This window comes from Anarrhichthys ocellatus, unplaced genomic scaffold (genome assembly GCF_004355925.1).
Source record: "Anarrhichthys ocellatus isolate YVR2014 unplaced genomic scaffold, GSC_Weel_1.0 scaffold25, whole genome shotgun sequence".
Classification (NCBI taxonomy): Eukaryota; Metazoa; Chordata; class Actinopteri; order Perciformes; family Anarhichadidae; genus Anarrhichthys; species Anarrhichthys ocellatus.
Window position 1 is genome coordinate 2,558,236 of NW_022280055.1, and position 16,001 is coordinate 2,574,236.

The 16,001-nt window shown below is 40.2% G+C and overlaps 1 protein-coding gene across 15 annotated transcripts in view; it reads right to left on the reverse strand.

Annotated features, from left to right (window-relative positions):
• syne2a (spectrin repeat containing, nuclear envelope 2a) overlaps positions 1-16,001 on the reverse strand; it is an 80,509-nt gene that overhangs the window by 20,468 nt on the left and 44,040 nt on the right. For 9 of the 15 annotated variants that reach the window (XM_031861792.1, XM_031861791.1, XM_031861806.1 and 6 more), the window contains 27 exons: positions 15,299-15,400; positions 14,739-14,816; positions 14,039-14,497; positions 13,667-13,773; positions 13,433-13,574; positions 12,281-12,367; positions 12,034-12,165; positions 11,664-11,864; positions 11,003-11,095; positions 10,469-10,654; positions 10,025-10,195; positions 9,740-9,871; positions 8,601-8,800; positions 7,695-7,818; positions 7,169-7,351; positions 6,419-6,568; positions 5,675-5,851; positions 5,108-5,263; positions 4,858-5,013; positions 4,376-4,540; positions 3,997-4,130; positions 3,639-3,828; positions 2,202-2,384; positions 1,805-1,918; positions 1,373-1,527; positions 965-1,112; positions 307-401 (listed from right to left, as the gene is read on the reverse strand). In XM_031861792.1, the coding sequence (XP_031717652.1) occupies positions 307-401; positions 965-1,112; positions 1,373-1,527; positions 1,805-1,918; positions 2,202-2,384; positions 3,639-3,828; positions 3,997-4,130; positions 4,376-4,540; positions 4,858-5,013; positions 5,108-5,263; positions 5,675-5,851; positions 6,419-6,568; positions 7,169-7,351; positions 7,695-7,818; positions 8,601-8,800; positions 9,740-9,871; positions 10,025-10,195; positions 10,469-10,654; positions 11,003-11,095; positions 11,664-11,864; positions 12,034-12,165; positions 12,281-12,367; positions 13,433-13,574; positions 13,667-13,773; positions 14,039-14,497; positions 14,739-14,816; positions 15,299-15,400 (4,220 nt within the window). The remainder of the gene's footprint in view (positions 1-306; positions 402-964; positions 1,113-1,372; positions 1,528-1,804; positions 1,919-2,201; positions 2,385-3,638; positions 3,829-3,996; positions 4,131-4,375; positions 4,541-4,857; positions 5,014-5,107; positions 5,264-5,674; positions 5,852-6,418; positions 6,569-7,168; positions 7,352-7,694; positions 7,819-8,600; positions 8,801-9,739; positions 9,872-10,024; positions 10,196-10,468; positions 10,655-11,002; positions 11,096-11,663; positions 11,865-12,033; positions 12,166-12,280; positions 12,368-13,432; positions 13,575-13,666; positions 13,774-14,038; positions 14,498-14,738; positions 14,817-15,298; positions 15,401-16,001) is intronic. The other 6 variants (XM_031861805.1, XM_031861794.1, XM_031861804.1 and 3 more) reach the window with 4 other exon arrangements.

Here is a 16,001-nt window from a genome sequence, read left to right on the forward strand (position 1 = left end):
AAAAGCACAGCTTCTTCACAGTGCACTTATTAAACTGTGTAATATATGTAATGACTATGCACTATTCAACTATGGGTGTCATTTCGGTGCCAATATGGTGCAAAACACCTGCTATTCTAAAGAATTAGACTGACCAATCAAAGCAAGGAGTGTGCTGAACTAAGCACCTCGTGAAACTGAGGAATGCTGCAGTATTATTAACTTCATTCTCGTCCTGAAAGGAGACATAGATGAAAGGAAGAACCAGGGGAAATCGCGGCTTAAAAACTGCCATTTAATGTCTTCCAAGACTTTTCCATCACGTACTTTGTCTGTCCTGTCTCGGTTTCAATGGACTCGACTGCGTGGCAGAGAAGCGCCTGCACAAGCTGATGTCCAATAATGATTTCAGCCTCAAGCCTCTGTGGGAGTGAGAAAGAAAGAAAACACACCATTTGTAGAGTAGTAAAGACACATTTTGCAAAATAACATTCATTATTTAAAACAAATGTTCTGCCTTTATCACAGTGATGCATTAACCCATTACGAGTGGATGCAAAATATGCCTCTGTGATGATGATTGCTTATTAATTCAGCTCCATCAAGCCTTTATTACTAAATATATCTTTGTCAAGATGTTTCTCATTTAATAGCATGTGGGCAGAATACAGATGAGTGGTTAATCTAGAGTTCAGACTAATCTCCAGATGTAGGGGAGAGAAAGCCTTCATCAACAAACAATTCACCAACAGAGAATGTAACACTAGTTATCCCATTAACAAGTAGATTTGCTTTAAATTTAAATATATTTTTAATTTCTGTGCGCCAAGAAGCAAACAACTTGAAGTCCATAATTCCCAGAAAATGTTTGTCCTAAAGCCATTTAAACACTGGTCCCAGCTGGTCAGATACAAATCTAATCAATGTCTAGGAAATGAAAGAAATGCAGAGAATCTAAAAGTGTGACGTATTAAGTGATCAAGACCTTATGGACAGTCAGCATTTCTCGGAGGCTGGAGAAACTTTGAGGTTTTTTAGACATTGATTCCTCCTCAAGCTCCTTCTGGATCGACGTCAGGCGCTTGCACTTCTCCTGGAAGTTCTGGGAACGCTGACGGTCAGCCTGCAGCTCTCTGGGATAAAAGGACAATTGGAGTTCAACTGAAAGCTACTTTCAAAATGGACTCGCATCCACTGTATTCCATCAGAAAAATAAACAAGTCATTACAGCCTTGCACATCTTGTAAAACCGACAATGTTATACATCTCATCTGCCAGGATAACTTTTTTGAGCGAACTGTTTTGTGAACCTTCAAATAGCAACAATGAGAAAACCCAAATGCACACTTAAAGGCTTTTATTTGTGCATCATCTTTTAACTGAATTCTCTTACCTGTTCATGTCACATGTGCGAGTCATGTTTTCAACCCATTGCCTGCCGAGCTCGTGCAATCTCTCCGTCTCATGGTTGTTAAGGGTCACATAACAACTCTTCTCCCTGACGTCAACCAGTGACGGAAACAGATCACAGAGTTCCAAGAGAACCTGCTACACGACCAAGGAATTAAAAAAACAAAAAGCACATTTATAATTCACCGTGGGCCCCCTTCATACAAAACTGAGACATCCACACCGAGTCAGAAAAGTGAAGCCAATGCAGATAATATTGTCGGGAAGTGTAAGTCACGCTGAATCTAAAAAGATGTGCTTATTGCAGCTCTCCCATCCTCGAACTCTCCTCCACAGTTCAAAAGCATCTCCTTCGATTTAAAGAGGAGGCATAGAAGTATTTCATTTATGGGCAATAATAAAGTTTCTGACCAACCTTCATTGAGTCTGCGTCGTTGAACCTGGTCAACAGTGTATGTTGTGTGCTCTGTGCCTGCTTTTCAAGGGCCTCCAGTCCAGTATGAAACAGTTCCTGTTGCTCCAAATCTTCCTGCACACAGAAAGAAGTGATGGTGATGATACTAATCTGGATTTGTGAAATTTGAACATTAAGCAAACAGTCTCACATTTAATGTCAGGGAAACTGTTCTCCATTCATTAGACACTTGAGGAATTAGATGTCACAATTATAGATAGCTTTTTTATATTGTGTTAGTCACTGTACACATACGACCTTTTATCAGTCCTTGAACTGTGACGGAAACTGCACAGTAAAAACCAATAATTATACTGTTGTTGTAAAATGAAGGTGATGTTTCGACTTATTTCCTCACCTGAAGACTTTTCTTTTTTGCTGACATTGCCTTGCTCAGCAGCAGGACTTCACGGGACAGCAGCCTGGTCTCTGATTGGACTACATTTGTGGCCAGTGGTTCTAGTCGTTCAATGAGAGGCTTGCAAGCCACAAGCACATCTCCCACACTGCTTTGCAAATCCTCAGCAGCATTCTGCCACGTCTGGTGATAGAGTGTGAAAAAACACACAGTTAGATGGAGAAATGAGAAGAAAAGCGCTGTTTTTTAATCCCTTTGTATATTTACTGTTTTTACTTTGACCTTTCATTGGATTTAATTACTTAGTATTTCCTGCATTTCATCATCTTTCCAACTATTTTCATCAATGTCCATTAAAATACTCAAGATCATAATGTCATGGCTGCTTTTTATCTTCTTGAAAAATGGTAATGGAAATTTCATGAACGGATGCTTGTTTTTGTTGCACGAATGTGCAAAACAACACATAATGCAGCATCTGAACTACGAGGTTCGGTGAACGAACGCGGAGCAGATCGACCCTCGCTGATATCTCTAAGTGCATGCTGTCTGTTTCATTCCAAGAAGAGAATAGGAGACCAGTCATTGAGAAACACTTGGAATGAAATTCTGAAATGCAAGTGATAGAGTACAGCATGAGTCAGTTCGAAGTAAAACTATTTGAAAAACAAGCAGTCTAATAAGCACGTTATAAGACTAGTTCTGTCTGCTCTCAGTGGATTTAAACAATGCCAGAAATCAATTCAACTAATTCAAATATACATAAATAAACAAGTCAGTGTTTCCGACATGAATGTACAAAGATTTGGCAAATTTTCATCATCACATCATCGGAGGAATACGTTTTTACTTTTTCAGGAGAGGTTAGCGTGTATATATTTGATCTTATGCACCACAAACTTATAAAAAGCTTTGCATTCCATTTTCTTTTAAACTTTTTTGTGGCACTTTTTTGTTTGTGGCACCGTAGCGTGAGTCTCCGCAGACGGTGCCGAGCTACGAAGCATGCACAAACTCCATAAAACCAAACTCAACAATGCCGAGGAGGAATTGTAATTAACTGTTAACTTATACCTCATATTCGAGGATTACTTTCTTGCCTTTATACAAGCCTCATAAAATAGTTGACTGATAAGTACATACTGTAAAATGTCTCACTCAGTACATATCTCTATATATAGTTCTTTCCTGAACAAAAATGTGATGTACATATGTTATATACTAATATAAAGAAATGATTGTCATCCAATACAGCAGACTTAAATATTGAAACTGTTTTTGGACTCAAAAGTCAAAAATCGGTCGAGGCTCTAATCCTCCATGTTGCAAGGCAGCACTGTAGCAGTACATCAGGGATAAGGGGGCCAATCATTTCAAATCAACAATCCCTGGATTCCGTTGTAAACACTTACACTTTGACAACAGCTTCAAACTCACCTCCACTGAGTGAACCGCGGCCTTTGTTTCCTGCAGATGTGGAGATCTCGGCAGCTCCTCCCACAGATGCCACAGGGTTTGCGTGTTAAGAGAGCATTGATCCGACAGCCGAGTGTACTCCTGCCAGAGAGAAATTGTCTCTCCAGTCCTCATGTGCTCATTCTTTAACTCCTGCACCACGTCCTTCCACCTGAACACAATAAATGAATACTCTAGAATGAGAATGTGCTTTCAGAAAGGCTACAGTTATGTGATGGAGCCGTGGTACACCAATGAAAATGTGCACTGTGAATACATGTTAGGATTATGTGTACTACTGATGCACTGATTTCTGTTCTGGTCATTTCAGGCCACTGACCGTTTTCGCTCTCCACTCATTTGATCGTCCAGCGCCTGTGCTGTTCCACGATGAAGGGTCTTCACAAGACTCTGATAGGATTGGTCCACGGACGCCCACAGCTTTTCTCCTTTTATGGCCTTCTCCTGGAGTTGCTGTGCACAGAATTCACCTTTTGTATTTTCACTTCAGAGGTGCACTTACTTCTCCTAAACCTAAGTATGACGGGGGTCTTGACATCCAGGAATGCCCACACCTTTACTAAATCTGTCAAAACTAGATGGAAGGGCTTTTAAGGCCATGCAGTTACAACTGGCTGTGTCAAACTAAAAAAAACATGTTTTTTCTTCCTGCATCTGTGTAGTCTTTATGTGATATCATAGTCATGACTTCTGCTCACCTCAAGGAGGTCCACGTGTCCTTCTGCCTGCTTCAGTGAGAACAGAGGCTGATGCTGAAGAGCACAGCGCACCCTGGTGGTGTGCGTAGAAACCTCCTTCAGATCGCTCTCAAAACAACTCCACTCCTCCACATTCTGTCGTAGAGCTGGTCGCAGAGCTTCCATCTGTAAATTACCACAAAGGAAGACAAGAAGAGGTTTGGTGATGCAGCATCCCTGACAGTTGGGAGGATTTACTTAATATTGTTGAGGACCAGGGTCCCTGTTTTTAAAAAAAAGCCATTGTTCATGTGTGTATGCTATACAAGCATGAAGCAACAGATCTTATCATTTGCAAGAGACAAGCGCTTGGTTCTGGATTTTCTCAATTTAAAAGGAGGATCAGAAAAGGCATCTTAAATATGTTGGCCAATAACTATTTCACTTTCTTCTGGCACTCATTGTTCTATGTCACTGATTGCCATAACAGATTTATTTTTTACCTGTTGACTAAGATCCACGCAAGCATGACAAACACTCTCTGTCCGAACGGAGAAGGCGATATCACAAGGGTGATCCTCTTCCTTTTCAACATGCACACTTGTGGGTTTCAACTCCTGCAAAGCTGCAGACGCCTCCTTCACTCTGCTCACAACAGCCTAAGAGAAAAAAACAGGAGCAGTCTCAAGATCAGAGGACATCAGCAGGAGTCGACGGATCAAATATACACCTGCTTACATCGCGTTACTGTACCTCCAACTCCAGCAGAGCCTCACGAGCCAGAGTTTGACTGCTGGGCTGTTTCCACTGATTCAACTGCTTTTTCTGCTGTTCTATCCAGCTGTGAAGACGCTGTAAACGCCTCTCTCTGTCTGCACACGTGTAATGCATCTCTTCAGCTTCACGAGTCTGAGTGGACGAAGCCAAACAGTGGTCGATTATCAAAGTGTTAAATTCAAAAAAATATATATATTTTTAGTCACTTTGAAGAGACACAAAATAGAAGCTTTTTCCATTGATGTTGGCATAATTTGAGTTATGTCTCTGGTTTGACTGATGGGTTTCAGTTTATAATATAAACCATTAGCCAACTATTTGAGCTTTTAATGACAAGAAATACAACTTTGTATTCTTTGATTTGGTTGTATGGAAACATGCACCCAGATCAAGATCTGAGCCACCCAACTCTACTGCTTTTTGCGCTCTGCATACAAATATTATTAGACCAGAAAATAAAAGAGAAGGTCACAGTTGCATCATTCAATTTCAGATTCTACAGGTCCACGTGTTTTACTGTAAATCACTCGCTGAAGAACGGACCTGGATCTCCAGCTCTCTCTGAAGATGCAGCCACTGCAGTCCGAGGGCTCCAAGTTTCTCTGCAAACGCTGTACGTTCTGAGCGGAGAGTCCGGACGTCCGGTCCCACCGGCTGAGGCCCAGACTGACACAGGAAATCAAGAAGGAGCAGCCCATTGACCATGCCTGTCTTTAGCTCCTGAGAAAGCACATTACGTAGAAAGAAATCAATACAAATATGCATATAAATAAAACCAGAAGAGGTTGCTATTTAAAAAAATAAAGAAGTCAGTATGCTTCAACTTTCTCAGATATCTTGCAGGTTCCTCTGCTGTGCAACTGAATTTGATTCTAATTTCAGGTGTCTGACCAGAAACACATTTCTAACGTAATATACGTATTTTATTCATTTTTTTAGCGTTGTAAAACATTTGTAGTGCTTTTATTGCATTAATAAATATTGGATTTTTCATTTTTCTTTGCCTTTCAAAGTATATATGTATTTTGTATGTATTAAGAAAAGAGAGCTTTAATTTATGTTTCGTTGTACAGAAAATGGTTATCTTGTTGCCATAACGTCAATGCAGAAAGGAAGGGCTGTTGAAACACAGTAGTGTATTTTAAGGATGAACACATGGAATTTTGAGATGCTTCTTCACTAAATGTAAATCAAATGTATCTAATATTGAAATAATCATTCAAAATGAAATGCTCTTGAAAGAAATGCACAAAATAAAGTCAAAGTGGACACTGGAGGTATAAGTACCTGGTAGTGTTGCAGAATTCCAGTGATCTGAGCAGCATCTTTGGCCTTGATGACGGTTTCTTTCTCCTGGTTCAGCCGAGCCTCAAGCTTCTTCAGCCAGTCCTCCAGGTCAGACAGCAGCTTTACCGGTGGCCACGCTGCCAGCAGCCTCTAATGGACAGCAGACAACAGAGGAGACTTTACATTAACTTCAGTCAAACAATAAAAAAAACAGTTTTATTTCAATCGGACTTTTGTGTCTAAAGTATTTTGTTTGGTCTCCTGTGGGTATTGCCAAAAGAGTAAGACATCAAAGTTAATCTTAAAAAGGACTGGTGGAATATTTATTATATTTCAGAACTATCTGGTTTCATTCACTGGTGGTAAATAGCAAGGAGGTGAAGGACATTTTAAATTTTTCCTCACTAAGTCCTCCCAAACTCCCGGTCATTAATCACCCCAAAACAGATTTCAACAGGGTTTACACTCCCCTTCACTGGAGGGGATTTCTCAATGCCTAATTATTTTTGAAAACCAACAGCACTTCCATTGAATCTAGACCGCCACACTTTAATGGAGATAGTAATATTTAAAGTGTATAGGACATTTGATGCAATAAAGGCTGGAGGTCACCCTGACCATTGCATCATTTATTTAAGGTAATGTATAAATACACCACAGTATCACTATTCATCTTTCAGCTATGGTGCAACTACCTCTGAAACCACCTTTTTCTTCAGCTCAGGTGACTACTCTTTGTATGTACTGTACCTCCTGCAGGCGGTCTTGTATCGCGGACAGGTCAGAGGTCAGCTGGGTCCAGCTGCCCTCCAGCTGGGCAAGCTGAGCTCTCAGCCCGGGACAATCAGCTTCCCTCAGGTGGAGCAGCTTAGCGGCTTCCCTGGATGCAGACGCCCTCTGGACTGACATGGCTTCAGTCTCCATGGAGAAGTCCTGGAGGATGAGAACACAACCAGTGTCACAGAAAAATGCCTATCGTGTGTGAATTATTCATTTTAAACTGCGGGCAGAGTTCATCAACCAGTGAATCCTTAGGTGGATCGAATTAGAAGATGACAGTTTCTATTTCCACTGCTTTTGTTATCGATACTGTTATCTGGGGCTCAATACTATAGAACCAACCTTAAAATGTTGTGGGTTTTTTGACCACTTTCCCATGTTTCACTTGTAGATTAATGCTGCTTTAAAGAATTAAAATCACCAAAAGGACTGAGAAAACAATAGTTGTTCTCTGTCTATTTTTTAGAAACGTGAAGAGTAGACGAGATAGCCATACCAGCAGCTTAATCAGATTGTTGCAAATGCACTCCTGGTTTGTGTCAGCCAGCTTTGACCAAATCTTCTGGTGTTCGTTGGCACCAACCAGCCATTCACTGACCGAGGCAAAGTCAGTCTGGAATCTGTGGGGAGGATGAGAAAAACAGATAGCTCATCCAGTGGGGCGGAACATGACCGCTCCTTAACAAAGAGTGAGTTAAGGACTTGGGCTTGGGTCCAATACTGCTTAACAAGAATTTACACACTTTTCAAGTGGCACATTTCAGGTGGAAACAAAGTCTGTGTCCCACTTAAATTCTTTGACTAAATCCAAGAGAATATGCTCAGAAATATCTAAAACCGTATGTAGTAGTATCCTCAAGAAGCTGTATTAAGCCTGTAGATATGAACTCATATCTTATGAGTTTTCACACTATGATGGATTTGAGTTTAAAGTGGCTCTTTTTTTAAATGGATTTCACTGCAGCAGAATTTGACTCAAAATGCTATCACAGCCTCTCAATAATACTCTCCACTGCAGCCTCCATCATTGTCTACAGAGAAATAAGCATTCAATTTATTAGATTATTTAGATTTAAATTCTGACCGGACCTTTATTTATGCAGTTATTACAAATCACATAAGGTTTCATGATCATACATACTGGACCTGTAAAAAGATGCCTGTTGTTGCTTATTTTAACATGGGTACAAATCAATACAAGACTCAGTACATCTTCACATGGCAAACCCTAAACAAGTATCTATGAATAAACTAACTGACGTGGTTTTACAGACAATACAATACTCAGACTGCTTGGTCTGCATTGATAGATAATAAAGTTCTTTACTGTAAAGATGCCAATAATCTGTCTTCTTATTCTTGTGACATAAATTGGATGTTGGTATTTTTGAGACTGTCCCACCTGTCCTGGCTGTCCCGGATATCGGTGCAGCGTCGACTCTCCTGCTCTGTCCGCCTGTAGGCACCGAGCCATCGCAGCTCCAGAGCGCCTCCTGCGTGACCAACTCTGGCAGCAAACTCTGGATCTGTCTGCAGCGCCTTCCTCTGATCCAGGAGCAGTCCTAAAGCAGCTCTGCTGTCATCCAGCTGGACCAGTGTTTGCTGAGGGAAAAGGAGAACCAACAGTGCTTATGTTGAGTTTACATCAGACTCTGTCAGATTCTCCTGACAAGCCAACACCACATTAACATTTGAAGAAAGAGCATGGACTGACTGGTGGAGAGAAAATGGTGCTTGAGGGCAAAAAGGAGAAAAGAAGAGAGAGGGAATAAGAAACATGAACACAAGAAAAGCAAACCAACTAAACTATCATCACAATATCATTGATCCATGCCACTCCAACTAACTCCAGCCACGGCTATGCATCAGATCTTTTTGTCTCTACGCATGTCTTTGTCTCATCCAATCTGACATTGCCATTTCAAAAACTATGAATACGTTATCAGTCGCTGGACTTTGGTAAGGACACAGTATCCTTACTGTCTTTACCAATGTCCATGTCATTGTCTGGAGGTGACAGAGAAATGAAAAATCGTGACGACGTAAATTCCTGACTGGGCCAATCTGAGAAGAAATGGAAGAAAACTGTAGGAAGAAAAATCCACATTTGTTCATCCTAAAACTGGTTATTGGCCATGTTGGTGTTTGATGTTTGGTTCTTTTAATTAAAGTAAATAACTGGCCGATGACTCAATTATGTTGCAGTATCTCAACCATCAATAGTTAAGCTCAAATGTGTCCCTCAAATACCAAAGAATGCTCAGGAACTCTTCTCACACAAATGTTAAAAATCAGCTCATCATGTTTCAAGGAGAGACATCAACACAAAAGACCCCATATCATGTTGAGTTTCAAAAAAAAGTATTGAAAAAAGTTTCCTCTCTTGCCCTCACTCAACACCTTCCCATGAAATTAACCATATATACAGTAGTTCATGTTGTCTAGAGGCTGTTCGAGGCATGCTGGGAAATGTTGGAAATCAGTAGCAGAAGTCTGATGAGACAGCAAAAAAATTCAATATGTTTGTGTGACAGGGTTTACCTGGCAGGCGGCTTGTCGGTGCTGAGCTAACATCATGTTGTCTCCCTCTGGTTCCCCGCTGCTGATGAAGGCTTCAAAACCATCCAACAGCCTGCCAAGTCGACCAAAATGATCCTCCCAGCGGGTCCACTCCTACAGCAGGTCCAACCATAAACCCACACATTCGTTTTAACATTTGAGCACCAAATACAAGATTTTCAACAGTTTTCCAAGTATTCTACATTAAAAAAGCTGATTTTTTTATGTATGAATTCATATGGCCCTCAGCAAATGTGTACTACAAACCTGGATCCTCCTTTGAGAAGCCACTTTCTGTTCCAGAGCCTGTTGCTGCAAAACTTTGGCTCTGACTTCCAGCTGTACCCGCTCATCCTCTTGACACTCGAGTGCTTCTGGCTCACGTTGGAACAGATGCTGCACAAAAGCCAACTGAGACCCGAGGACCCGCAGGAGCTTCTGGATCACCAAGAAACCAGATTTATGACAGTAGTGAAGTGAAATAATTGCACAGTAGGCCTGATATAAATAAAGACGGACAGGGCAATGAAAACAGACACCAACTGTGACTGAGGTCTGAATATTGTTGGGTGAAGTCTAATCATTAATTGTTTTACTGGCCGTCTCTTTGAAAACCATCAAGAGGCTTCTACGCACTCTTGGGAAAGTGCCTGGTTTAAATCAAGTCTTTGCTTGCTTGTTGAAGAACTTGCTGAAAGAGCAGTGAGATACCTGGTGTCTGCAGAGAACGGCTTGAAGTTGGCTGCAGTTATCAACATGGCTCATCTGCCCTTCTGTTATGCATTCTTCACCCAGTTCCAGGAGGCGAGTTATCCCCTGAAGTAAGGACCGGGAAGCTTGCTGTAGCTTGGCTTTTACCCCTGGACTCTCCCGCCGATGTCGGCCCAGCACACACTGCTGAGAGATACAGAAAAGCATAAAGTTGAAGGAAAATACGATTGACTTTTGAAACTCAGATCCTACATCTCTCCTACTTTGACATTAGTCTGTAATTAGGGCTGGTATAATGCAGTTTTTTCAGCTATGGGTTATTTTTCCATGTGTAATTAAAAGCAGAAATGATAATGTAGCAGATATAGCTTTTAACAGCTCTCCAATTATCCGTGTTTGTAATGTAATATTGTTGTTATGAGAGTTAATTAGAATGTTTTAGACAGGTATTTACTTGGCATGTTATAGTAGTGTACATATACAAAGGCAAACGTGCATAAAAACACACAAAGAAAGCTGCAAAGCACTGGTTACCTCCAAACTGGGAGCATTCTTAATGCTGGGGAACATCTCACTTCGTCCTCCTTCAAACTCGTCCAAGTTAAACAGCTGGTTGGAGGCATGCTCCTGTGTGACAAAAAGTAGTGGTGTTTCACAACAGTGGTATATTATTATTCATTATTATTGGATTATCATTATTGATGCATTGGTGTCTCAGCAGCATTTTAAATGTGGTTTCTGGTTGTGAGGGAGACAATTGAATGATGTTAATGAAATATGATGCATGTTTTATGTGTAAAATAACTAGTTGCTGTATCTGTGAAATAATTGTAGTAAAAACTATACAATTTCCCTCTGAATTGTAGTGATGTATAAGTATGAATTAGCAAAAAATGGAAATACAAAGTACAAATACGGTACCACAAAATTGTGTATTTGAAGTTATAAAACTCTCTACTACTGGTTCAGACGATGTACACATACACATAATTAGAAATAGATGGCATCCAAATGATTGCATTGCCTATTAGAATTCCAATTAAATACATTACAGCCATTACGCATAATACAATTCCAAAGCTATAAAAGCCAAATTTTAGCCAACAAACATTTCAAATGGTTATTATTGCTGTGAGAAAAGACATAATATATGAATGGAATTTATCAAATTCTGGGAATGATTTGAATTTCAAACCTGATGTTGGTATGTGTGTCCCAGATGTTCAATGAGCTGGTTGTGGGATGAGGTGGAGACCAGCTGGACCATCTGTAAACAATCCTGAAGGGAAGTCAAACAGCGGAGAGCTTCTGGTCTTTCCCTCAAAAGTGCAGGTTTGGTCCCCGACTCCACTTTACTCAACATCTCACACAGAGTCACCAGCTCAGCTGATACACACTACGCAGGTGTTTAGTCAGAAACACAAAAACAGAGCTTTTAGAATCAGAGGTGGAAAAAATACCATCCTTTTTTTTGGGTAGTATTTGCATAATACAAAGACACGTTAATGTGCAGTTGTGTTGGTTGTACTACATTTGTGTGCTTGAGAAGCATTATGGTCGGTCACCTCCTGCTGTAGCAGCCTCAGCTGGGGGTCGTCTTCACCGGGAGTTAACAGGAGGTCGGTCAAAGCATCCAGACAGAGGAGGACCTTCCGTGCAGCCTCATACAACTCCTCATTTACACCTGGAGAGCTCACCTGGGAAATGATCAAACGCATGGCGATCACTATCACTCTGCGTCTACAAACAAGTCATTTTGAATAAGTATACACATGTATGCTCATATTTAACATCATCTACTATGGTACGTACTATTTGTCTCATCATGACGATGGACTCATGTGTCCGCTGGAGAAAAGCAGAAGCAGACCCGGTTGATATCGGCTCCCTTTCTGGTTCCTAAACAAAAACAGGAATTTTTGGTTTCATTTTCACAGTGAGTGGAGGAAAAAAGAAAAGATGCATTGGAGGGAATAACTGAACAGGATGCAAGGAGTTAACATCCAAGGAGGACCTTCTAAAGCTTCAACGATTCATTCATAACATTGACATTCAAATTCTTAATTAACATTTGAATGCTGCAAAACCTGGCATTCATGCACAGTTGCAGATAAAGATTAGGCTACACTAATAATATTAGTATTATACAGTTACATTCCAGTGGTGGCTGCGTAGGACTGACTCTGACTTATGTGATCAAGGGTTGTAAAATCAGAAATGTCAAAATGTATGGAAAATATGTAATAATTTCCAAAGTTCACAGAATGTTTTTTTATTTAATAAAATACTCTGCTTCAATCTATATTTGTTGAAGGTGTTAAGCCTTTCAAAAACAACATTCATATCGCACTCAAAAAGCTGTTTGCTCTCCCGCTCGCCGCACACAAAGAGAGGCACGCACTGAAGAGTTACGTATGTTCATTAAAGAAAAATGATTTAATAATAATAGACTAACTCATTAAATCTGATGAATCAATTTATTTTTTGATTTTCTCTTTTTTTCCTAGGGTGATGACGTCGTAATATATGACGACAGACATTCAAAGCTTCATTTGAAAACCTCAACAGAAGCTTTGAAAAAACAATCCCATACGGTATAGCCCTGATCATTTCCCTTCAATTCCAACCAATGATATTGTACACTTTGCAAGGGTCTTGCTATTGGTCCCTCACATTATACAATACAATAATACAATATATAAGACTAGGAACTTTATAACTCTTAAAGTCAAAGGAGTGTCAGCACAGAGGACACAATCTTCTCCTCCTCATCCTTTACAACAGTATCTGCTTTAACAATGTTTAGCCCACTGGTGCCCTGGAAACAGATGTGACTGTGGCATACACCTCTTTGAAATTATTTTCCTTCTATCTATTCTGGTCCCATCTCATCCGCATCACGTCTCCTCCTTTCATCCTAAAATCTGGAACAATCTTTTTCTTAATCTTCTGTTTTGTTTTTACCTTTTCATGGGTCCCTCCATCCTCTGAGCCGATTTGATTCCCCTCCTTCATTCTTTTCAAAGCGGTCAGTTTTTGGGAGATCTGGATATTAAGCCGACTCCACCTTAGCTGCTCCTTGTCATCTTCCTCGTGTCCAGCCAAGCTAGGGAACAAAGGGAACACACAGTGTTTCTGAGTCTAGGGTCTCCTATGTGAGTTGTAAAACATCAATTCCAATGACTGACACTCGCTTACCTGATCGGCTCCTCAGACGACTCCTGAGCTTGATGAGATTCTTCCAGCAAATCACTTTGATGACTGGTGCTGACTTCTCTCCGCTCCTTCAGCACATTAAGAGTATCCTGGACATCGAGGAGAATCAAGAGATAATGAAAAGAGAAGAATTCGCAATTTTCTTACCATTTCTATTGTGTATTATTTGAATGCCACTTTTAGGAAACATCACATTAGACATAATTCACATTCAGGGTTATAATCAGTGTTGACTCATCGCTACACACGTAAACAATTTATCATTCTCCTCATTTCAAAGCTGGATGTCACTGACAGGTTTGTACATTGTAGGAAAAGTTGGAAAGTGATTTTAAAGGGCGTCTCTTTTCTTACCAGATCTTGATGTGGAGCTGTTGATGAAGACAGATGTTCATCTGCTTCCTCTATGAACCCATCAGATCCTCTTGTGGCAGTAAATGGAGTTTTAGGTCTTGCAGGAATCCGTCTTGTGTCTTCCGCTGCAGCTGCCGCCTGGAGGGACTTTGCATGAGGGTCGGTGACGAGAGTTTCGTGTTTTGGTGATCCAGGTGAGTCCCGTTTGGCAGCGCCAGCAGTAAACTCGTCTTCAACTGCTCGACTGGCTGCAGCGATGAGTGGCTCAATTGTCACAGTTTCATGACTCAATGTTTCGCCAACTATGGAATCCATTTTCATCAATCCAGTTTCAACATTTTCTGATTCAGACTCTGTTGTATGAAGCCTTGGGTTCTCAGACAAAAGCCCGGTGGTTTCAGCACTTTTAGAGCTCGTCTTCACTTCAGAGGAAAACAGACCAGCCGAACTCTCCAGTGCCTGAATGACAATGAAGCTTGATTAAGATTTTACAGAAAATCACCAGTCTCTGTAATAGTGAATAAAGACAAGGGCGGAAAAATCTCACTGTCATTGTTGCTGTCATATTAATGTAGTAAGTGTGTACTTATTCAGATAATAACAAAGGGTTTTTGGAAACACAGCAATAAAAATCAAAGTGATAAATGACCAAAGTGCTCATCAAACAAGTCCAGCCTCTGAAACAAAGAATTGTATTTACCTTAACTTCTGATAGTAGCTTAATTTCTGCAATGTCCTCATTTTGCACATCTGAAGCGCTGAGTGTTTCCTCTGGGTCCTAACACATGAACCATATCAATATACAAATGGAATCCATGAACACACAGACATACATGCCATTTTCAGTGTGTGTGAAGAGAGAGTTTCTGAGGAGCACCATATTTCAAGCAGCTGCTTCTGACAGCGTCAGAGTGCATTCATCGGGTAACAGGACAGCCTGCCGGACACAGCTTCAAATAAACATGCACAGATCTGCTAAAACCCCCCACACCACAGGAGAGAGAGGCAGTATGAAAGCTGCATATTATTAAGTGAATCTAAACACAAATAAAGAGGGAAATATAAGAGAAAAAGGAGCCCAAGAAATGTTTAGTTTCATTCCAAAGCACATAGAATTAGCACTGTGTGTATGTTTGAAATATTTGATAAGTCAAATCTAGTGATTTATAATAATAAAGTGTGACATTTTGAAATGAACCTAAAATCAAGGAGGTACCCAGAAACATGCTCTCCTGGGCTTCAGTTATATTTTAGATTTACCTCTGGAATACTGCTAGTTAGTGTGTCGGAGGACGATGAGTGACAACTCCTGTTTTCCTCATCCTCCTCTTCCTCTGAATTAGACAACTCAAAAGCCTCCTGCTTTTAGTGACGAGCGTGAATGATATGATGAAAAAGTATGATTAAAAAGGAAATGGGCTGATAAGTTTTCTTTCCAATGATGAATGAATATTATCTGATATAAAACTTTTCCTGAATGTAATGTTCAATCAATAATAGTTGCTTTTCAGGATGCATACCAGCACGACTCCATTAGCAGTCATACACTCATTTTTGCTCTCTCATCTTTTCATTTTATATGGTACGTGACAAATGTGATTTTAAAGTACTTTTCATAGAGTAATTACCTTACAGGGGCAGTTCAGCCCAAAATCAAAAATACATATTTTTCCATTTACCTGTAGTGCTATCTATCAATCTAGATTGATTTGGTGTGAGGTGACTTTTTTTTGGAGACATCTGCGAATAGTCCACAGAGTCCCACATCTGTCTTTCAAATGATCTTTTGTGTATTTAAACTCTTTTATGCCTATAAGTTTTAATTCAATAAAACGTCAATTTTGTAATTGCACTTAAAATGTGAGTTAAAAAAACATGCTCTGTAAAAGGAAGGTTTTCCGTTTTACTTTTTTTTTCAAATGTCCAGCACTTTGAGCTACAGAGTCTGTATGAAATGTGCTGT